The 24,440-nt window shown below is 28.1% G+C and overlaps 8 protein-coding genes across 8 annotated transcripts; 3 read left to right on the top strand and 5 right to left on the bottom strand.

Annotated features, from left to right (window-relative positions):
• Positions 1-246: 246 nt before the first annotated feature.
• On the top strand, positions 247-691 carry EIN_401390 (protein serine/threonine kinase, putative; the record flags this gene model as incomplete). The annotated part of the gene is made up of 2 exons (XM_004261099.1): positions 247-259; positions 459-691. 2 exons carry the CDS (start codon positions 247-249, stop codon positions 689-691), a joined length of 246 nt encoding a protein of 81 aa, XP_004261147.1.
• Positions 692-886: 195 nt separating this feature from the next.
• EIN_401380 (Rho GTPase, putative) lies at positions 887-1,806 on the bottom strand (the record flags this gene model as incomplete). The annotated part of the gene is made up of 2 exons (XM_004261098.1): positions 887-1,042; positions 1,306-1,806. The coding sequence occupies 2 exons, from the start codon at positions 1,804-1,806 to the stop codon at positions 887-889; spliced, it is 657 nt and encodes a 218-aa protein (XP_004261146.1).
• A 3,813-nt stretch (positions 1,807-5,619) lies between these two features.
• Positions 5,620-8,608, bottom strand: EIN_401370 (hypothetical protein; the record flags this gene model as incomplete). Its single annotated transcript, XM_004261097.1, has 6 exons — positions 5,620-6,437; positions 6,844-6,858; positions 7,043-7,345; positions 7,514-7,807; positions 7,869-7,964; positions 8,452-8,608. 6 exons carry the CDS (start codon positions 8,606-8,608, stop codon positions 5,620-5,622), a joined length of 1,683 nt encoding a protein of 560 aa, XP_004261145.1.
• Positions 8,609-10,209: 1,601 nt separating this feature from the next.
• On the top strand, positions 10,210-10,515 carry EIN_401360 (profilin, putative; the record flags this gene model as incomplete). Its single annotated transcript, XM_004261096.1, has 1 exon — positions 10,210-10,515. The coding sequence occupies one exon, from the start codon at positions 10,210-10,212 to the stop codon at positions 10,513-10,515; it is 306 nt and encodes a 101-aa protein (XP_004261144.1).
• Positions 10,516-12,295: 1,780 nt separating this feature from the next.
• Positions 12,296-13,046, bottom strand: EIN_401350 (hypothetical protein; the record flags this gene model as incomplete). The annotated part of the gene is made up of 2 exons (XM_004261095.1): positions 12,296-12,398; positions 12,445-13,046. 2 exons carry the CDS (start codon positions 13,044-13,046, stop codon positions 12,296-12,298), a joined length of 705 nt encoding a protein of 234 aa, XP_004261143.1.
• Positions 13,047-14,186: 1,140 nt separating this feature from the next.
• EIN_401340 (serine/threonine protein kinase HT1, putative) lies at positions 14,187-15,185 on the bottom strand (the record flags this gene model as incomplete). The annotated part of the gene is made up of 1 exon (XM_004261094.1): positions 14,187-15,185. One exon carries the CDS (start codon positions 15,183-15,185, stop codon positions 14,187-14,189), a length of 999 nt encoding a protein of 332 aa, XP_004261142.1.
• Positions 15,186-15,339: 154 nt separating this feature from the next.
• On the bottom strand, positions 15,340-19,009 carry EIN_401330 (hypothetical protein; the record flags this gene model as incomplete). The annotated part of the gene is made up of 4 exons (XM_004261093.1): positions 15,340-15,360; positions 15,485-17,715; positions 17,769-18,129; positions 18,206-19,009. 4 exons carry the CDS (start codon positions 19,007-19,009, stop codon positions 15,340-15,342), a joined length of 3,417 nt encoding a protein of 1,138 aa, XP_004261141.1.
• Positions 19,010-23,197: 4,188 nt separating this feature from the next.
• EIN_401320 (leucine rich repeat containing protein BspA family protein) lies at positions 23,198-24,399 on the top strand (the record flags this gene model as incomplete). Its single annotated transcript, XM_004261092.1, has 2 exons — positions 23,198-23,230; positions 23,342-24,399. Coding segments are annotated over 2 exons (1,091 nt in total), but the record flags the coding sequence as incomplete, so codon positions are not given.
• Between the last annotated feature and the right edge of the window lie 41 nt (positions 24,400-24,440).

The following is a 24,440-nucleotide window of genomic DNA, read 5'->3' as shown; positions in this document are numbered from 1 at the left end:
TGATATTATTGTTATAGAATTTTAATTCATCTAATAGTTATTCTTTAAAGGTTTGCAATCAAACCTTTAAAACAGTAATTTTAAAATGTGGATTCTCTCAAGAATAAGAATTTTATTAAATTAAACCTTAGACCCCACTCTTTAGAAACCAACTTTTTTTGTATTATTTTTTAATGATCATTCTTATCTAAAAAAATATATTGTAATAACAGAAAAATTAAAATCCATTGAATTATTCTTTTTTAAATGGTCACATTGAGTTAGTGGATATTAAACTAAATCGATCATTAAAGGGGTGTACATTCTCTAAAGATTTAAACCAATTCCTCTTTAAACAAAAAAGAGGAATTGATATATAACAAGTGAAATAAAATATTGTTAAGACTTCAGTATAATACAAACAACAATTTAATTAAATAATTTTTATTATTTGTATATAAATGATATATAAAACATAGAAATAAAATTAGACAACATTTTAGTGTTATCACTTAATGTCAAAAAAAGTAATGCTAAATTATTTGACTTTGTTAGTTCCAAAAACGTCAATTTACTGATGACTAACATGACTTTCACAAAAAAAATTGGCACTCCAAAATATATGGCGCCCAAGGTATTTGACAGAATAAAATACAAAAAAGCGTCTGATGTCTATTCATTTGCTAGACTATGTTTGAGTTTTGTAATATGATTTTGTGTTTCAAATCATCAAAGATACACTTTAATTGTATTTTTATTTTTTACAATTAAAAAAACAGAAAACTGTTTAAAAAATTTCAAAACATAATTTAAAATCAAAAACAACAATAATCACATCAATACAATAAATTTTATAACTTAATTCTTAGTTTTTAAATTCAATACGGTTCTAACTTTAAAGAAACAATTAATAAAAAATAGATAAACTGAAAAAAATAAAGTTTTTTACATTTAAAATAACGCCCTTATTTTTGTTTTGGCCTGTTCTTACAAAGATATTAATCCAAGTTTTTATGATTTTCCTTTTTTGGCTTGTGTATAGTTTATGCACAAAATACAAACTCTAAAAAAACGGAAATTTATTTAATAAATTCGAGATTTCCTGATTTTTAGACCACTTGAATTATGTTCAATGTTATTTAAAGTGTTAATATGAAATTAATAATTGAAAATAACAATAATGTGTAAGATTCATTTATTAATATTTTTCATTTGAATTTTTGGTTTTGAATCCATTTCAAAATTCAAATCGTAATCACTCTGTTGCATCACAGGGATTTCATATTTGAGTGAATTAATACAAGCAAATTCAATCAATTTATCAACATTCAAATTGTTCTCTGCAGATGTCTGAAAATATCCGAGCGCTCCAATTTGTTTAGCCAACAAGACTCCTTCGTCATCTTTTACAAAATTAGAACGTCTTATAATGTTCTCACTTTTTTCAAAACGTAAGTCGACTTTTGTCTCGACCAAAACAATCAGTGAATTTTGGACAAACCAATTTGCCTCTTTCAACCATTTTTGTTTGACATCCTCAAATGATGTTTTTGAATCAGCAGAATAACAAACAAAAAATACAGTCGCATTGATAAAGGAAAGTCTCCGCAATTTGTCATATTCATCAGCACCAGCTGTGTCGTAAAAAGTAATTTCAAAATTTTGATCACCAAAGGATTTATTAATTTTTTCTGAATCAAAAACAGTTGGAATGTATAAATCCTTTTTTGAATTATACTGATTTATATAAGATAAACAAATTGAAGTTTTGCCAACAGCACCGTCGCCAATTAAAACTATTTTGATTGGAATTGCATTTTTTGACATTGTTTGATAAATCGAGTTTCTTTTAAAAATAGATTACTGTGAGTGTTTTAATAATTTCATTTTTTAGTTATATTTAAATATATACTTGGGGGGTGTGAGGAACCTGACGAAACTAATGGGCTTGACCTATTGTTTTATTATCTTTTTTACTATACAGAGTTTTCCCGGTTCTATTTAAAAAATAACAAAAACTATAAATAATTTATAAAAAAAATGTCAAAAAAAGGATTCTTAAGGGTTTCTTGAGGATAAGGTGTATCCTCAAGATCAAAGCTATCCTTATTAAAAATATTTTTCTGAGGATACAAAAATAAAAAACATAAGGTTCAGTTCCCCATAAGGCCCACTTTCATAACTCAAGTTATAATTTACACTTAATATTTCGAGTTAAAGTTCGAATTTTAAATAATGGTAATAATTTGTCATAAATGCCAAAAAATTAAAAACAATCAAAAAATCGATACAATAATTTATAAACATAAACAATAATTATATCTCGCGAACTTGAGACGGGAAATAACAAAACGTGAATTATACTTGTTCATATTATGATTATAAACTTATTGAGATTATTTCCGAATCCGTCTTTATAACATAATAATTAAAATTTACGTTTAAATTGATAATTGTTTTTTTATCAAAATGAAAATTGAAAAAGTCGAAAACACTGATTTTTTAAAAATGTGATTTAAAAATAACAAATATATTAATAATTTTGTAATTTATGCAATTATTCAAATTTATTGTAATAACAAAGTTAATCATGTTGTGTATATTTTAATACGAATGTTTCATTTTGATATTAACTTATGTTTTAAACAAATTTACAGTTCTGAGGATGGCAATCATTTTCTGAGGATGACAGAAATAGAAAGTTTACACTTTTACATCTGTCTGAAATGTATATTGAGTAAGTTACTATTTTTGAATATGGGAACACGTCATTTCACTTTTTAGATGTTTAAGTCTGTGTTGATAATGTCTGTTTGTTACACGACTTACCATCCTCAGAGATATTTATAGCACTGCCACTATTGATTTAAAATTCTATAAATAAAATTATCAAAGAAATTTTATAAAGTGAGTTTTGTTAATTGATTATATCAAAAATCGTCAAAACATAACAAAAACGCCAAATAATATATAAAATTGATTAATAAATTGAACACATTTCTATTGAGAATTATTATTGTATAATAAAAAATAATATAAACATTTATTTCTTGTGTATATATGTTTTGAAATATAAATAAAACCGTTTAAAACAAAAATGATTTTATTTTAAAAATTTGTTCATTTATCAATCGTTGTTTTATCGATCTTCAAAACCTCTCTTTTTGAATTTGCGCAAATACATAAATTGTCATCGCATAAAGTATACATTATTAATACGTTATTTGCTATCAATTTTTATTGTTTGAAATATCATAAATTGATTTGTAATAAATTGTATTTTTTGTGAAAAAGATTAAAAATTGTTAGATTAATTTGTTTTGTGATTTTGATTAAAAAATCGACTTTTTCGATAAATTAAATTAATTTTTATTGTTTTCATATGAACCAAGGTTGGTCAAGTTGTAAATCAAAAAAAAGAAATAGATTATTTTTTTGTAAAAATCAACTGAAAGAATCATCTTTCAAAAAATCCGTAAATAGCATTTTTAAAGAAAATCATGTGTTTCAAAATATACCTTATTTATCTTAGGCAAAAAAATCCAAAATGAAAGAAATTGTGTTTAATATATTTACCATCTTCAGAAAAAATAACAATCCTCATGAATCCCTTTAGCTTATCAAAATAAAATAATATGTTTTTTTGAAAAGAGAAGGTTAGCAACTTTCAATGTTATGAAGATAAATGAACAGCTTATTTTCATTGTTTAAAATAATCAAGAATTAATTCACAAAGCTTTAATTATTTTTGTTTATATGACAGCACAAATACAACTTCTTTCAACAAAGACGGGATTTCCTTTAGCAATAATAAACAAGTTGTACCTCATACAAGCCAACTCGTCTCACCATTTGGCTTGTGTATTCGGCTTTGTTAAAACACTAACTTACTGAATACTCTGACAATTGAAGATCAATTGACACCAATTTCGCAGTATCTGAAGACGGCGAGGTTTAAATCGGATTTATTTTTGGATGAGAGAACATAGTGATAATGATGGCAGATCACGACAAGTTCTAAGAAAACAAGGAGAGCTGAGAGAGCATATTTATGTTTCCGTTGCTCATCATACCAAAAAAGTGTTGGGAGCATTAGAGAGCAAAACAACTAAAACATCATTGCTGCATCATATAAGCGTTCTGGTGTTGTTGCAGTCAATATTGTAAAGATCAAAAGAATGTTCATTTTATCAAAGAGACTTCCAGGTTGTTTCAAATAGCCAACGGTGTTTTTACCAGAGAACACTTGAAATTGTTTATTCTTCTGCCTAGATCAACATATTTGGTCAAAACCGAAGAGGAAAGTTTGCCTTGGAATATCCAAAAGCTGAATTAACAACGAGAGCCATATCAAACAATAAGAATAACGCTTACCGACAACTTAATTGAGAAACAACTAACAAATACCCAAGTCCTTTTTAATACAATTTCAAGTTCTGATTTTATGCTAAGGATGAACCAATACTTTTATTGTTTATAAACTATAACTTATAAATCAAAGTTGTGTTTTTAAATAGAACATTAAAAATAGTTTTATTTAAATATAGTAAATAAACCATTAAAAGTATAAGTCAAGCCCCTCAGTATTTTTAAGCCCCTTACTTACCCTACTGTATTCGTATTTAAATTCAAATTGTTTCTTTTGATTTTTTTATTTAAAAAAATTGCAAAAATGATTAAAGTGACTTCCCAAAAAGTGCAAGTTAGTTTAAAGGTGTGCAAATTAAGATATAGTTCATTTATATTATTTATTAAAAAATATAATTACGTCAAAGTCGCTTATTTGTGGGTTTTCTTGCATAAAAAGCTGTCTATTTGTAGGTTTTGCTAAGAATTAGGAAGAATAATTTTTGATTTCTTTTAATTATCAAAAATTAATAAAAATAACCATATTTGTAGTTTTTATTTTTTTAATACAGTAGGAGTAAAAATATAAGATGCTGAGAAAAAAAGTGATTCTAATCTGAATTTAAATTTATTTTTGTGTATTTCATTTTTTAATTATTTGAATAATTGGTTTTTAATAAATATTTTTATTTTTATTAAAAATTACAAATAGTTGCAAGCATCCTCCTTTTATTAGCATACCCATATGTCCTTTTATTGAAATTATTTCTTTGATATTGGAAGTTTTTTGATGTTTATTTATTTGTTTTATTAAATAGAATATAATATATAACAAAGTTAAATTTGGTAATAATTTCAAAAACCTAAATGTGCTTTCTTTGTATTTTCCAACAGAAAATAATAAATACAAAATTATTTGGGTTTTTTTTAATTTAGAAAAATTATATACAGTCAAAGGCGTGTATTTGTCGTAATTATAATTGTAGAATTTGCTTAATTGTCGCACAAATGGCCAATCATTTTGGTTTACGACAATTAAATATTTTGTTCTCGAATCTGTAACTTTTGGTGAATTAAAAACTAAATTTTTGTTACAAAAAAATTCTACACTATTCACTTATTTACAACAAATAGATACTTTTTTTCTGCTGGATTTACGACAAATAAACGCCTTTGACTGTAGATAAAACATTTTTAGTGTATATGAGTAAAAAAATAATTATATTGTTTGTCTGATGTATATTAATTTTATCAGTATTCAAATTGAATAAAAATAGCAAAATAGCGAGTTACTCACTGTTCGATCTTTGAATATTCTGAACCTTTCTTTTTCTTGATAGTAATGATGACCACAACGACTACTAAGATAATAACGGCAATAAGTAACACACCACCCACAACCCCCAAAGTGATCCAGAGCCAGGTCAAATCTTCTTCCGAGCTCTCAGAGAGTTCGCTCGAGCTTTGAGTGTTGTCAGTGAAGCAGTTCAAGTCCAACCCAGGCAAGTAATATTCAATAGTAACTGGGACTTGCGTAGGGTCTGTGTATTGATGAACAATTTTAGTCTCTTCAGAGTACTTTGCACAGGCCCCACAGTTCCCATCAGTTAAAGGTTCCGTACATACAATTGGCCCACATGTGTTCTTCTCAGTCACTTTGTTGTAAAGACACTTCTCGCACTTCCCAACAGTCTCTGTGCATTTTGTACACACGAAATCAGTGCACGTGTATTCCGCACAATAATTCGATTGGTACTCACAGCGGTCGGAACACACGGCGTCACACTTGGAACACGTGAAGTCGTCATTCATGAAATACCCAGCAAGGCACTCAACACATTTTGTTAAACCAGATAACCCAACGCCATACGTCTTACAATTCTCTGTGCGTGGAACACAAATTTTGGTGTTCGTAGAATCTCTTTTATACTCAGAACTTCTACATTGCTCACAATCACCAGCTACATCCCATGAGGTGCAATTACTCCCTTTGTAAAGACACATAAAAGTGTTGTCATTCACAGTCTCAAATACACAGTTTTGTCCTGACGCAGAACACGCTTCTTCACTCTCAGCTAATTCATTGCATTTGTACGCTTCGTTGGGGCTTTCTTATTGTTATTTCAATTCATATAGAACGGTTTTAAAAGTAATATAATTATATTAATTAAAATACTATTATTATTACAACTAGACAAGTTTATAATAATTAATAGTTTGTAATCTATTAAAATATTAATTAAAAATTTAATAAAATTTGTAGTTTGCTCGTTCAAAATTTTATCATATTTTTATTATTATTAATAATATTTAATTATTATTAATTATATATAGTATATTTAAACCATATATTTTAGTATTAAATATAAATTATAATATATATATAGTAAATATAGTAAAAATAAGAATAATTATATTAATAATAATGATAATTAAAGAATATAACTATTTTTATTAAACTATAATCATATTATTATTTAATATTAAATATTTAAAATAAGAAAAAGAAAAACAAACTCAAACATGTACCATCTGTCTGTAATATATATTCTGGTAGACATAATGAACACGTTGTGACACCGTTGTTTGAGGTACAAACACCACACCCATTTGTGCATGCTGTTTTTTAATATCAAAAAATATAATACTTTTACTATTAAAAAGTGTTATTATTAAATGTTTTTATATAACAACACGATATAATATTAAGACAAACCTTCACACTTTTTCGTCTCAGTGTCATAGGCATAAGCACTCTCACACGTCTGGCACACTTCAGAAGAGCATACAGCGCAATGTTCAAAACAACTCTTACACGTCTTTTCTGCCGAATAAAATCCATCGTCACAATCAGTGCATTCTACCTTCGAAGAAGAGAAGAGGCAGTGCTCTCCATAGATTTCTGTTGCACTTGTACATGTATTGTCATCCATCAAAATATAGCTAGGAAGACACTCAACACACGTCGCCGCTTCGCTGGCTGTTTCAGTGTAAATGTTACAATAAGGCGTGGCGCCCTCTGTAATTCAGTTAAGTTACATATACTATAATTATAACTCTATTTTATTATAATAATAAAAAAAATATAACTATAATGCAATAGTATAATTATTATTAAAATAACTATATATAATTATAGTAAGACTATATAGTTATTATAACTATTAATATAATATGATTAACAAACGTTCACACGTGTACGTGGAAGTGTTTAAGTAGAACCCTGTGACACAAGACTTGCACTGATATGGATGGTCAGGGGAGTCATAAGCCGTGCAGTATATATCACTTGTCTCACACGTGTTTTGAGCTGTTGGGTAATAGTTAAGAGCACATTCAGTGCATTTGCAATTTCCATCATAAGTAGTGCAATGCGCAACTTCTTCACACTGGGTGCAGACTTCGTTGACTAAGAGATAGTTGAAGTAACACGTCACACATCGGCCATTTGTATTATAAGACAGACATCCATCTGTTCCCTCTTATTGTTAATATTTAACAAGTTGTTGTGTGTGTGCTATTAAAGGTGTGGAATAACAAACCAACACAGCCCTTTGTGGTTTGATCGAGTTTATATCCAATTTCACATTGTTGACATGTGTCTTCATATACTTGAGCACAATTAAGAGCACTTTTGTCTATTGGTCATTTTCTGTATTTTTTAACACCACATGAAAATGAAATTTAATAGTAATTTTTATTATTTGGTATAGAATTTGTCATTATGATAAAATAATAATATATAATAATAATATATAATAATGTTATAATACATACATAATATATTTAATTTAATTAGCAATGATAAAGTAAACTTATTCTAATACAGTTATACTAAATTAAAATGTTATTAATAAATAATAGTTTTATAAATTATAATACATTTAATAATAAAATATACTATAAATACTATATTTACAAAAATTAATTATTATATTATTATGATGTTAATTAATAAAATATTTCATATGATTTATATTTAGTTTTAAATATAAAATAATGTTAAATAACAATCAACAATGTTATAAAATATACATGTGTATAAACTTAGTAAGTCGTCACATTAAATATTGTAGATGTATTGTATTAAATATTAAAAATATTTTTTTTTATTAAATAACAAACGAATGCATACACCATCTTTCAATATGTAATTTGTTTTACACCCAGAACACGTAGTACTGTCTGTGGAACATAAAACACACGACGCCGTCGAACAATCTGGGTTTGAGGTTTCGGCACTAATTTGAACAACCAGGAAGGCAGTTAATAAGACTATCATCTGATTTTTTTTGTTTGAAAACGAACTGAAATATATATTTTTTTTATATCCTTTGGAAACTCGTCACTGCATATTAAAACATTTTTAGAATAGATTTTTAAAAGAATTTTTGAGAATTTTATTTATTTTAAGTTAATAAACATTTTAAGATTTATATGTTTTATTTGTGTCTGTTTTATTTTAAATACAAATTGTTAAGAACGTCATTTAAACTCGAATAAGAAGTCACATATGTACTATATACATTTCTATATTAATACAGTAACTCAAATTTGTTTATAAACTTTGTCTGTTCCTCAAATGTTGTTTTAAAGACAAAAAAGTATTGATTTTTGTTTTAAAATACGGGAATTAAATAAAAATAAAAAAACAAATAAAAATGAAACAATGATTTTCAAGTTTTTTTTAAATTCCTGAAATATTCTGCTTATAATTATCCAAAAATTGTTGGACAACATTCAGACCAGACAAAGTTCAACGAACGACTAATGTAAATAAATGACTGTTATATTATAAAATTTATTTATTTACACGAAAATAACAGCAAACTTATTTAATTGATATAGTTTATAATTGATTAAAATAGAGACCTATACTTTTATAAAAACAAATTTCTTTAAGAGGTCTATAATTATACTATATATTTTTAAGAGCTAAACAGTTTTTTGTGTTCCATTAAAAAATAGATATTTTCATATTAGTATTTAAGTTAAATATATAATATAATAGAATAGAATAGAATAGAATAGAATAGAATATAATAGAACGAAAAAAGTGGGATGCTGAGAAAAAGGGAAATGCTAATTTAAATATTAATTAATTTAATATTATTAATAATAAATAATTAATATTAATTTATTTTGGTTTTTTCATTTTATATAATATATAATATAATAATTTATATTAAAATTAATAATAATTTAATAAATTTTCAATTGAAATTAACTAATAGTTACAAGCATCCTCCTTTTTCTAGCATCCCATATTTCCTCCTACTGTATATTTAGTCTTAACATTGTTATAAAGTAAAATCTGAAAGAACAATAAAATGATAAAATAAATATTGGAAACGGCTTCTCAAAAAATTACAATTATATCGTTTAAAAGGTCCAGTAAATAATAAAAAAAAGTATAATTGATTTTTATTATAAAATTATTTTAATTTAATTAATCATTTTATTACATTTTAAAACAAATATTTAGTTTATTATTTACATATTAAAAACAAATAATATTTATAATAAAAATTGTATATTTGTTATAAATTTCAAATTAATTAAAATAGAAGAAATTAATGAACAAATGGATTTTAAATAAATAGTTTCATCTCGAATTTGAAAGACAGAGTAATTCAAGTTTTCATCAACTGTTCATTTTTACACGATCTACTTGAAAATCACATTGCAATAGTTTACTAATAGTTTCAACTAAAAATGCAATTAAATATAAATAAACAAATAAAAGACGTGACGTGTCGACATGATATAAAGATACACGCCAGTTTGTGATCATTCAAATGTCGTGGGACGGTTACACAGCTTCAATGATGGTGCAGGGCAAGGGGCCACGGTGGAATCATTCTTGCGACTAATGGAGCAATCATGTCACAGGTTGGCTTGACAATCCAACAAGCAGAAGCAACAACTATTGCAAATGCAATCATGTCTGGAAATGTGGGAGACTTCCAGTCAAAGGGACTTCACATTGGTGGTGTCAAATACACTGTCACAAGAGCTGACAAAGACGAGGGAACTGTTTTTGGAAAGGCTGGTGCAGCTGGTGTTTCAATTTACAAGGGAATCAAAGTCATATTGATTGGATACTTCAAGGACGCGTCTGTCTCTGCTGGACAGAATTCAGACGCTGTCTACAAGCTCAAAGATTACATGGGACAATCGGGTTATTAAATTCATTCACTTCTTCATCATTACTCACTTTTTCTATATATTATAATAAATCAAACCAATAATTTATTATAAAACAATTAATATAAATTAATTATTAAATAATAAACTATAAATATAGATTTATTTTTTAAATTTTATGAAAAATTATTGATAAAAAATAAAAATGTGTGAATTGAACACACGACTTTTTGTAATTTAACTTATTACCTGTAATCTAGAAAGATTAAAGTTTAAATAAAACATTTTACCAACTAAACTACTTCCACATTTAATAAAAAGAAAAAATTATATGGTAATTTATATATTTTGGCAATTTAATACAATTAATAAAAATATTATTTAGTCTAATAACAACAAACTCAAAAAACATTTATGAAGTAATATTTCAAATTATAAAAATTGAATAGAAACGTTCATACAAATTATCACCAACAATAGTAATAAAACAAGTTCTGTCATTTTTCTAATACTATTTAAAACAATTGGTTCATCAATTAAATCTGAAAACACCACATTCTTTCCTTCTTTTAATACACACTGGTTTTTGTGTATTTTTCGACTTTAATTGCTTTTCCATCACACGTTTTTCCATTAAATTTTTTGAGTTTATAAGTGTCATTATTTGTTGATGCTTGTAATGAGGTTGTTGTTCCAATTTTTGTGCAGTTAATTTTATACAAATTAATTTGTGGCGCTCCAATTGTGTCTTTTAAAATACAATTTTCTGTGTTACCATATTTAAATTGTGAGACTTTAAACTTTGGGTATTCTTCTAAAAACTCTACAAATCGAATATTTGTGTTGTTTCAACTTCTTTTAATGAATTACAATCAACACCAACAAAATACATCACAACATCGTTTTTCTTTGAAAATTTTAAAGAGCCACTTTCACCATCAAAATAACATTTATTGAACTGGTAAACTATTTTAAAGTCACTTTTTGTAGCAACACAAGTTTCACCACCTTTTAATACACCTCGTATTATTTCTTGTGAGAATATTGTCCTTTTATATAAACACAATTTCAGTACACTCACCAAAGTTGTAATATTCAGTTGTCTGCTGACCAACACATGACATCTCTGAATACTTTGCAATTGTGTACACGTCACCGTTTTTACCGTATTGAATCGACTTATCTCCACTCATAATATAGCACGTCGTGTTGTGTATTATAATGGTTTGCTCAACTTCATCTACAGAAGAAACACATTGATATAAATTACCAAAGTAATTTTCGACTAAATCGTGGGGAGGAAGTCTCTCTGTATATTCAGATGTGTATGCAAAATCAGCTGATTGGTATTCTACAAGTTCAAATGATGTTAATCCATACAAGACTATGATTATTTGATTTATTCGAACAAATTTAAGATAAGTGTTTTCTAGTGTAATGTGCACTTTATTAAATTCAAAAACGTAAAGACCATTATCTACGTTTTTTGTTTCAAATTTGGTTGTATCAGAAATAGTTTTCTTGGGTTTTGTAGATATCAAATAAAAAATTGTTAGATTTGACCATCATCAAAAAGTCCACATTCACCTTTCAAATTTATATTTATCTCATTAGTTTCATTAGAACAGTCAAATGTGGGGAAATACATATATATATATATATGAATCACCACTTTTATTTATTTTTAGTGAGCCACTTAGTGTCACTGTACATTCATTAACATTTTCTATTATAAATTTCGAGAATGCGTTTTCATCTTCAAAAAGACAATTTGAATGTAAGTTGTAAACTCCTCGCATTATATCATGTGATGGTAGTGTAACTAAATAATTAAATGTTCCCGCTGGTTCTTGGTTGTCTGTTTCATAGAGAGTGTCACATGAGTTTCCTTCATAAATTTCGGTAATATCATTATAATGTAATATCTTGATATACAATACTTTCTCATCATTTGTACTATTATAAACACACTTCCCAAGCTCAAAGTACACCATTTGATGCGTTTCATGATCATAAATTTCAGACGCATAACTCGCATTTTCATCAACTGCACTTTCAAAAATTGCATCTGCAAAAATGACGCCATTGGAACACTTGCCATATTCATATATTTCGCGATTTATTGGAGAGTCGGAACAATCGTTGGTTGAATAAGTTTCAAATACATAAGTGTCATCTATTCGAGTCACTTTTCTGAAGTATTCTCCAACTGCAACACAATTTCGCGATATCAATTCGTAATTTAAATATTGTTGTTCATCCGTTTTTGTACACTTTTCAGTATCACTGTATATGTTTTTAACAACGTAATTCTCGGGGAAATTGACGAAGAAACGCATATTATAAAGTTCGCTCTGATCTCCAATTTCGACAAGATTGTCACATGAAAGTTCTTTTTTCAATATCACTATTTTTCTAAACCTTTCGAGTTTGAAAAAAGTCCCATCGAAACTTCTATGACATTTATCTAAAACATAAATTTCTACATTTTTTCCTTCTTTTTTCACTGCAAAATTTGCATTTGGATCAACGGCTGGTTGAATAACTTCAGAGAAGACATCTAAAGTTAACATTAAATATGTCTGACATTATTTTTTTGTTAAAGTTGTTTCATTAAGAGCATTTCCAGTGCAGTCATTACTTAGATAATATTTAATTTTGTACTTTTCAACACTTTTTATGGTTTCAAAAAATAGATGTATTAGGGTCTGCGCCAGCATACACAGAACACCAAGCCTTATGGTATTGATGTGGAAAGTGCAGTAGGGTCTACAATTAAACAACCAATAAACTCTCCATAATAATTAAAAACGAAATCGTGCTTTGGGAATGTAACTTGAACAACAAACAAAAGAGTAATATATTGGTCTGAAAACTTTTCAAGTGCAGAAGAGTTGAGATTTGATGTGTAATAACATATTTTTTTAAAATCTTCTTCTAATTTAATGTATTGGTTTGTGGCGCAAAATAACATTTACCAATTTCATAGACAATGTGAAGTGTATTGGTTTGAATTGCAAATCGAAAAACAGACAATCCAATAAAGATGAAAAGTATAAATCCTTTCATCGAATTTGAATTTTTAAGATGAAATTTAATTGAATTAATGTTATCTACATTAAATCATATTATATTTAAACTAAAACAATATTATTAATAAGTTTTTTGAATATAATAGCGAGTTATTTTATCGTTTAATGTTTATTGTTTTTATTATTCAATTCAATGAAACATCGAAATTAAAAAAGATTTAACAAGAATATGAAATTTACTTAAAATTTGTAAAAAATTTGTTATATTTAAAAAATATATAAAGTCTATAACATATAATTGAAACAGTCAAGTTTTAAAACCTTTTTGAATGTTATGTTGATAAAAACATTTAGCAATTTCACGGATAATTTTATAATGGCAAAATAGTTTAAAATACGACTAACCATTTAGTATAACACGAATCAAGTTTAATTCATTTGTCACAATAAATATAATTACAATCGAATAAAAAATACATTTTTATAAAATTGACAATTTGATTTGTGTACAAATTTATTATGTTTGCAATTTTTCAGTTTCTCTATTTATATTTTGTCAATAATACAACAAATATTAACCGAATTTGGATTTTAATTAATGTATAACAAATTCAAACAAAATATAATAATTTAGCTCTTATTTCAAACATTAAAACAATTTATTAAACAACACTTACATTTTTAAAAAGCCAGTAAATCAACTATTTTATCAATTGTTATTCTGTTAGTTTGTTCCTGTACCCAACACATTTTAATAACATCATACAGAGGTATTGGCATTTTTTCTTTTCTTTCAAGTCGTTTACCTGACATCACAAACTCTGCTATTTTCCATGGGTATTTAAAGCTATCTTTTTTATATGCCTCACTCCACCCAACCACCTCATACATAGTCACTCCGAAAGAAAAAATGTCCGCGCTTTTAGTGTATTTCTCTCGTTTTAAAATCTCAGGTGCCATATAAATTGGCGTTCCAATACCTTTAGTGAAAGTCATGTTAGTCATCAGTAGATTGACGTTTCTTGCACTTCCAAAGTCTGTCAATTTTGCATTCACCTTTTCATTTACATCAAGTGAGAACACAAGAATGTTGTCTGGTTTGATGTCTCTGTGTAATATCCCATTCTTGTGTAAATATGAAATACCTTTAGCTGCATCAAGTAACATTTTAACTCGCAACTTGGTCTCAATTTCATCACTTCTTTTGTGTTTAATTAAGTCTTGTAAACTCCCAAATTGTGCAAATTCGGTGACCATACATATCTTGTTTGGTATAAAAACGGCGCCATAGAAGTGGACAATGTAATCACATCTGAACTTGTCCAACATGGCAACTTCCTTCTCAAACTCATCAATTGATTTTTTTTCATCTGAGTTGTTTATTTGTTTCATCTTTTTAATTGCAACAACATTTCCTCTGTACATTCCTTTGTACACAATACCAAAAGACCCCTCACCAAGCTTCTTTTCTTCAATTAACTCATCGTAGTCAAGACATGTCGAGTTTTCAGTCTTCGCATTTATAATAACATAAGACATTGAAGACATTCCACTGTTTAAATCTAACGAGACAATTGCGATTTTGTCTTCTAAATTGAAAGTACAATATGGTGTTAAAAAGACTTCAAATTCGCACGCAAATCCACTCTTTAAAGTCACTAACTTTGGTTCTGTTCTCATTAAATATTTTTTTTGGTGTTTGGTGTTGTGATTTGGACTTTTAGATTTCCTTTTCCTTTGTTCCCAACACAAAGAAGTTCTCGACTTTCGAAATTAACTTTAATAAAGTCTTTTGTGTCATCATTATTATTAAAACAAATTTCAGTCTTATTTGTCAGAATGTTGTTTCCAAGTACTTTCATTGAAATATTCGATTTTTTCATTTCAAACACACAAATAGCATCTTCTTTATCTGTTTTTTGTTTTTTATTAATGAGATAGAATATTATGATTATCATTAAAGTTAATAATACCAAAACTACTAATGTCATGACAACAGGAAGTACGACGACCAAACCATAATTTGTCGTTTTATCGCATTGAGTGCCTTCTGGATTGACTTTGAAATTGTCAGCACATTGCGTGCACTTGTTGTTTGATGCAGAAACACAATTTGAAACAGTTGAGAAATGGACACACTGTGAGTCGACTAAAATGTGTGTTGCAAGACAACTTGTGCACTCATTCAGTGATGTGCAGAGTGTGCAGTTGTCATCACACTTATCACACACATTTGTGTGTAAATAGTACCCATCGCCACATATCAAGCAGCCATAAGTGCTTGTGTTGAGACACCCAATTAACTCACTTTGTGGTCTGCAGTATTTATTGCTTGTATCAATGCGATAGAATGTGTTGTTGCAGTCAATGCAGTTGCCAAAGACATCACATTTTGCACACGACTCATCGCATTTGTCACAACTTTTGCCATCGGTGGATCGTTTGTATCCATCTTTGCAAATAGCGCATCCATCGTAATTTGGCATCATTGCCAGACATGTTGTGATGATTTCTCCAAGTGTTGTGCAATCCCCATTTGTGTTTGGATACGAGTATTGGTCACACTTTGTGCAGAATGTCAGATTGGAGCAGTGTGTGCAGGGGTACTCGCACTTCACACAAACGCCGTTTTGGATGTAATGCGTGTCACCACATCGCAAACACCCTTTTGAACTCTTTTCAATGCAATTCGACTCATCGTTTTGGTCTGCTTTTGGTGTTGTTTTGGTGTTGTTGTTAATATCATTTGTTTGTTGTGTGTTTTGCAATTGATTTGAAATTGATTTGAAATAAGTTTTTGCTGTGTTTTGTAGTGTATTTGTCACACAAATGCCGTTGATCAAATTGTGCTTGGTTTGACACTCAGCGCAGTGTTCGCCAACAACTGACTGACATGACGGGAAATGTGTCTCAATCAACTCACACCTCTCAAGTGTTTTGTACTTGTCTGCTGCACACTTCTTGCAGACGCCATCAAACACAGCACAGTCCAAATTGTCAGTTGGGTAACACTTCCCATCTGATGTGATTGTTGTTGCATCATATTTGATGCAAATGTCTTTGTTTTGGATTTCACAGTTTGCAATTGTGTTTTGTGTGCACGTGTGGTCTTCAATGTGGTGATTTGTGATGCATCCAACACAATCACTCGACTTTCTTGTGTTGCATTTGACATCGGCATGACATTTGTAATTGCTATCAAACACATATGGATTTGCACACTTATAATCAATTTCATTTTGATTGATTTGAATACAAAGACTGCCACTCATACACTCCAAAATTCCATTTATTGTTGAAAAATATCCAATTGCTGCCAAATAACAAAATGAGTTGTTTGATATTGCGCAGTGCTGCTGTTGCAGTCCACACAACTCGTCACTTTTGCATTGGAGACACTCACCAACGCCACTCACAACTTTTGTGTATTTGCAGTTGTCTGCTGTTTCTCCACAGTTTGCTGTTGTGATGGTTTCTGTCGCACACACATCACACGTCGTTGTCGAGTGTCTTACACAGTTACTCTCAACATCAATGCAACTCCCATTGACAAGCAGAGTGTTTTTACATTGTATGCACGTTGTGTTCACCTGTTTCACACAATTATCATAATTCAATATTGATTTCTTTATGTCGTAGTTGTAATAAGTACCCTCAGTGTAACCCAACACACACGACTTGCTGTTAGTTGACACCACATATGGCGCAAAACATCCAACACACACAAAGTTGGTGTTGTTGAAAGTGCAGTTGTTGCAGTTGTTGATGGCGTCATAACACTTCATGCAGCTCTGTGTGTCGATTTTGACTTCGCTTGCACCACACTTGTAACACGAAGTGCCATCTGTCACAAAGTCGTCTTTGCAAGCAACACACACTTTTGCATTTCGTGAACATTTCACACAATTGGGATCAATTGTGTTGCACAAGTTGCAACTGTTGTCTTCATCATTTAAATAGTAATTCTCTGCGCATTCAACACACACCCTGTTGCTCTCATTTTCGTCTGAATCACACGTATTGCAATTCCCATTTGATGCACACGATGTACATTCACCTCCAACTTTCTTAAAACCAGATGAACACGACGAGCACACGCCACTCTCTCTGATGCAATTATCACAAATAACTGGACACGGTTTGCAACTGCCAGTCCCGCCTGTGGAATAGTAGCCATCATGACACAATGTACAACTTCCATCAATATAGCCTATCCAGCTTTGCATGTGGTGCACTTCCCGTTTGTTTTGTCACACGACGCACAGTTTGTGCTGCATGCAAGACAGACAGACTGCCCCTCTTCACTTTGGTATTTCATCTCTTCACAATCATCACATTTTGTGCCATATGAGTGTGTGCCACGTTGGCATATCTCACAGCTCTGTGAGGCGTTCAGTTGATACCCTGAATAGCACGTCAGACACTCACCAGTTGTTTTGTCACAGGTGTTGCAAACAGATAAACATGCCTTACATCTGGTGGCACCTTCTTTGGAATACGTATCATCACCACAACTTGTGCACGAAGTTGCATTATGCTCTGAATACGTTCCAGCAGCACACAACTTGCAGCCGTTAGTTGCTGCATTTGCATATTGCCCACCTTTCACAGCCAACACACTGGCCTGTTGGTTGTAAGACATATCCACTTATGCAACTCAGACACTTCCCACTTGCAGCATCACAGTGATCACCACACACATCAGCACAATGTACACACTCGGAATACCCAATCAGACTGTAATACCCGCCCTGACACGGCGTGCACGCAGTACTCCCACCTGTCGATGAATGCGTCCCATTCTCACATTGTTTGCATGCGTTATTGTGCTCGTAATACCCGACCGCACACATTGTACACACTTTGTTGTTGGTGGCATATCCAATTTGACACGATGTGCAATACCCATTCGTTGAATTGCATGTCACACACGTCGTGTCACACTTTCTACATGAAGCGGAACCGCTTGATGAGTAATAGTTAGTTGGACACTCCACACACATGTCGCCACTTGGATACGTCCCTGCCCGACATGGTGTGCATTTGCCATCCGTCAATATATAACCAGAATTACATGTTGTGCAGTTGCCATTTGTTCTATCACAACTACCACATGTAGAATCACAACTTGAACACACAGAAGCACCACCAAACGAGTAATAACCACTATGACACACTGTGCATGTACTTGTTCCCCCATGTGAGGAATACCCAGCTGGACACAACAAGCAGCTACGACCATTGAAACTACACCCACCAACACAACTTGTGCAATTCCCATTTGTTTTATCGCAGGTCGCACACAATTCGTCACATTTTGTGCAGTTGAGAACAGTCCCTCCAACAGAATAATAGCCATTTTTACACTCTACACAATCAACTCCACTTTGGAAATACCCGGCTTCGCACGTTTTAGAGGACACACCAATCAATAACATCACAAGTAAACACCACAACGCATTCATCGTGGGTTTGACGGTGTTTTGTAAATATATTGAGGACATCGTATGCAATATATTGACTTGTATCATATCTATATAACAGTTCAGTTTATTGTTCCAATATTTCTATAATGTTATTTCTATTATTTGTAAATATATCATTAATTTTACATTATAGTTCTTTTAATTATTTTGAAATTATATATACTATTTTAATATTAGGTTATATATTAAAATGAATAGTTAATATACAAATGAACTAGAAATAATACTAAAATATTTGGAATTATTTCGAACAAATATATAAATTTATTTTTTATTCATTGAATGCGATGATGTTTATAAAAAAATTATCAAAATCAATTTAGAGTCAGTCCGTAAATGTTGTACACAGGGTCGGCCAAACGATCATGTTATTGGAAAAAACTTAAAAAACAATAAAATGGTAAATAACATTATCATTTTTGAAAAACAAAAAGAAAATGACAAAACACAATTATTTATACCATATGATAAAATGAAAAAAAATAAAACGATAATTTATATCAAACACCAAAATGTTATTAAATTACTTTAAATACAATATAATAATATTTTTGTGTTGATTTAATTGTACACCAAACCTTTCAATTGTAAATTATACATGCAAATAAAACTTATTCAAAGTTACTCTGATAATTGTTTTTTATTTGGGTGATAATAATTATTTTGATTGATTATTATCGTATTATGAATTATAGTTTTTATCAAGAAAACGAACTAAAATTAAGTTTTACTGTTTTGAACGTAATATGATTCACTCCATTCGAAAAAATAATACATTTTTTGTTTTGTATTATTGCTAAAGATAATAAAATCACTTCTATTTGATTGATTAATTAATACCATAATTTAAAAAGGACACGAATAAACTATTCAAAACCTTTGTTAAATTGACAAATATACATTTGTCAAATAACAAAAATACATACATTAACAATTAATATTAATGTGTATGTTGAAAAGGTATATTAATTGTTTAAATAAAAATTTTAAGTTGAAATCACTAAAACTATTTCTAATAATTTTTATTGGTTGTTAGTATCTTCTGTATATACAACAATTATAAGGAGTGAATATTGTTATTTAATTTTAAAAACTTTACATTTTACCATTTCATATGTTATTTACTGTTCAATTTTTGTTCTTTAAAACTATTTTATAACACAATGGAATGATGATTTAAACAATATAAAAATTTTGTTTGAATCATTAACTATAGTTTTACCAATTTTTAAAAACATTTTAACTCTAAAAAACTTTTTTAGTTTTTTGTTAATAATATGCTAAAACTAAAAATGAACTGACACGTATTAGAGATTGCCACGAAGTTGTTTAAAAACTGGATCTTGGCCGACCCTGTTGTACATTTGACTTTTCCATGTTTTTTATCCTATTTTTCGGGATTTTTTTGATTTTTCCCAATAGTGCGTTTTTATTTTTTGTTGCTATTTTTGTTTTTATCCTAATACCCCCCAAAAAATTGAAAACAAGTCTAATATTCGTAAAGTGTACAACGTTTACAGACTGACTCTATACAATTTGGACACATTGCCTTAGAGCTGCCATAATTTGTAAATTACTTAATATTTTTTTGTTTATTTAGTTTTTTCAAAAAAATAAATACAAATTGAAATCGGGAAATTAGCTTATTTTTTATTTTTTCAAAAAAACCACAATATTTGAATAGTTAATTTGTTATTTGGTTAATAATTTAATATTAATTTAAAATCAATGCTTATTGTAAAACACATGTATCAACAAAACATTAAAAAACATCACTTGTTATCAAAAAATAAAAAAGGACAATAACAATCAATTCAATTTTTGTTTTGGCCAAGTGGTAAAAAACAAATTAATAATATTTTAAATAAAATAAAATAGTCCACTACTTAATCGTATTAAATACATTAAACATTCACATTATCTAATACAACTTTTAAAATTAATTATAATTAAAAATAATTTACATAAATCAGCCTGACAATTATATTTATCCAGTAAAAAATGACAAAATAATAAATAACAGTGACCAATGCGAAATATTTTATTTCCTTTATTTAAATATTTATCGAGTAAATGTTGTATTACAACCACAATTTGATAGTTGTTTACATTGTTGGTATTATTAAATACAAATATTAATATTAAAAAAAATAGTTGATTTAAAAAGTATTCTGTTTTTGTTTATTTATCAACAAAAACTTTGTATTTTGGTTGTTTTTTATATTATTAATCAAATTTGTTTTCACACTGTTTAATTATTGATTGGTAACACATTTGCTCAAAAAATAGAAACTTATTGATAATTAATTGTTGTATTTATCTTTTGATACTCTATTGACAATATAATATATTATTTTTTTCAACTCATTAAAATAGTGTTATTAATTATTAGTTTTAAAATTTTATTAAGATATCATTTTGAATGAACAAACAACAAATATTCAATTGTGTTCATGAATATTTATTGACAATTTATTTTTTCAATTAAAACATATATTATAATGACATTAAAATTTTTGATTTTATTTGTCACTTTTGTATAATTACTATAATATTATTACAAAACAAACAAATTAACATTAAAATTAATTTCATTTATTTAATTGTATAACTACAGCGATAAAAAATAAAGTACAGCTTATATTGATAATTGCACTTAATCAAATATTTTTATGTTTTTAAAACGTCTTTTAATTATCATTGTTTAATTATACAACATAATGAGAATTGTATTTTGATAACACAACGACAGGTATGCTCCAGTTTAATGGATACACCATTATTTTTAAAATGTTAATATTTAATAAAATGAATTGGTCTAATAATTTCATTATTAACTGTTACATTTTTATTAAGAAACTCTGTTATCATAATTAAAATGCTTATATTTTTAAATATAATCATGAGACATCAAACAATATTTATAAAGTAACACAATAAAATAAAGAGAATATTTCTATTTACAACATTTATAAATTTTGATTCGTATATTACACATGCGTGAAAGCAAAAAAATGATCATTGCTTTCATTCAAAAGTTAATAATTGTAAAAAATTAATTTGATATACAAAGTCTAAAATAATTATTTTCATTTAATTGATATTCTATAATTTCTCTCTAGTAGTTTTCAGTAATAACATTTTCAATAAAAGGATTTAAACAATCATAATAAATAACATTTATTAAAAGGAAAGAAATACACAATTTTAATATGGATTATTGAAAAGGTTTAATTTTACTGTTTTATCCACAATGAGTGTTTTAACTGTTATCATATATTTTTTATTTTTATTTTTATTTTTATTTTTATTTTTATTTTTATTTTTATTTTTTGTTTTGTTTTGTTTTGTTTTGTTTTGGGGTTTTGGTAATATTTTTAAAAATATGCCGAATGAAAAATTGTTTAACAATAAATAACACGAAATAAAAATATTTCAAAATAAAATATAAAAAAATAGTAGAGTTTAATTTTTGAGTTTTGCCTTGATGATAATTTAGTTATTAGATTACCGAGTAATTTAACTATTTGGTAATAAAATTACTGAAATTACCTATTACTGAGTAATTTAGTAATTCGAAAATTATTGCAGCTCTACTTCACCTTGCTATAAAATATACAATTCAAATTTGAGTTGATACAAAAATAAATAAAAAATTTCAAAAATTTGTTTTGTGTATGAAGGCAAAAAAGGGTTTAAATAAAAGAAAAAAATAAAAACTTATTATTATTACGTTTCTGTTTTGAACGTGTTGATATAATCGTATTTATTTCATTTGTCGGTTTGATAGTTTTTTCATTCGGCAAATTATGGTTCGTAATAAATAAATAAACAAATAAATAAATAAATGGATACTCTGACATAAAACAAATGATTTATAATTATTAAAAGTATTCAACAGCGGAAGATAAATCAATATAAAGAACATACATTTTATACTCTAATGGAGATTGACAATGAAAACGAGTTAAAAAGATTGATTACCAGTTTTAATTTTATATTTTTCGTATTTCATTTAAAAAAATATGTTTATTTATACTTGGTTACTTCTTTTTGGAAATAAACCAATTTGTTCTTCAAACCCATATTATTTGGTGTTTTTTTTCAAAGAAATAAAAAAGTCGAGACAAAAAACAGTTTTATTTAGTATTGTTCCTATTTTATATTTTTTAAATTGCTAAATCTTATAATCATTTATTTATAATCATGAGTTCACTTGATAGATACCACACGATGATTGTTTCACAGTGCTTCGATTCCATATACAACTTTATTGACTAAATCTGTGTTATCAAAATTTTTAAATACACAATGGAAATGTTCCATTTCAACCCAATTTCTATTAATAAGAATACTATAAAGTACTTTCCATATTTAGAAACATTAAATATAAGGTGCAACGAAGACAAAACTTTTGGAAAAGATATTTTTAATGATAATTTATACACACTTCCAATTGTAAATAAAGATAAAATCAACTTTTATCAAATTAAAGTGTGGTGTTCAGTTACATATATTTGTGTTCATATCCACAAAGGCACAAATATTCAATATAAAAATGTCATTTATACGAAAGAAGACCGAGTCAAATATTTTGAAAAAGTGATACCAAAAATGGTCACAAAATTGGGAAACGAATGCTTTTTTAAAACACAAATATCATTTATAGAAATTCCAAATACAGTCACTTGTCTTCAAGCGAATTGTTTTGCAGAATGTTTACGATTAACATCAATAACACTACATTCTATGTTACAAGAAATTGGAACACATTGTTTTATAAAGTGCTATGATCTCACTTCTTTAAATATACCAAATTCAGTTAATAATTTTGGAGAAAATTGTTTTAATCAATGTTATGGGTTAACATCAATTAGTATTCCCAACACAATTGCTGTTCTTCCAGATTTTTGTTTCTTTAAATGCACAACACTACAAAGTGTCACTTTTCCCTCTCACATTCAAAATATCAATCAAATGTGTTTTGCGGATTGTTTTTCGTTGGAAAGAGTTAATATATCAAATTGTGAATGTTCAATTAGGCGCAATGCATTTTGGTCTTGCACCAATTTGAAATCAGTAATTATAAATGGAAATGTTTCAGAAATAGATAAAGGGTGTTTTGAGTTCTGCAATGCATTGGTCGATGTTCAGCTGCCCAATGGCGTTTCGAAAATAGGCAAAACGTGTTTTAGATATTGTATTTTTCTTCAAGACATCAAGCTTCTTGGATTAAAAGAAATTCCTAAAAGGTGTTTTTGTAACTGTTTTAATTTGGAAAAAGTTATTGTACCAGAAAATGTAAGTAAAATTGGAAAAGGTGCATTTTTAGGGTGTGAAATTTTGACTAATATCTCGATCACAAGTCGTGTAAAAATACTCGAAAAACGATGTTTCTACTCGTGTAAGTCGCTAGAAATTGAAATACCAAATTCAGTGACTTCAATCG

Source organism: Entamoeba invadens (assembly GCF_000330505.1).
Source record: "Entamoeba invadens IP1 unplaced genomic scaffold scaff_1105074725953, whole genome shotgun sequence".
In the NCBI taxonomy this organism is placed as follows: domain Eukaryota; phylum Evosea; order Mastigamoebida; family Endamoebidae; genus Entamoeba; species Entamoeba invadens.
This window is presented reverse-complemented; position numbering and strand designations above follow the sequence as displayed.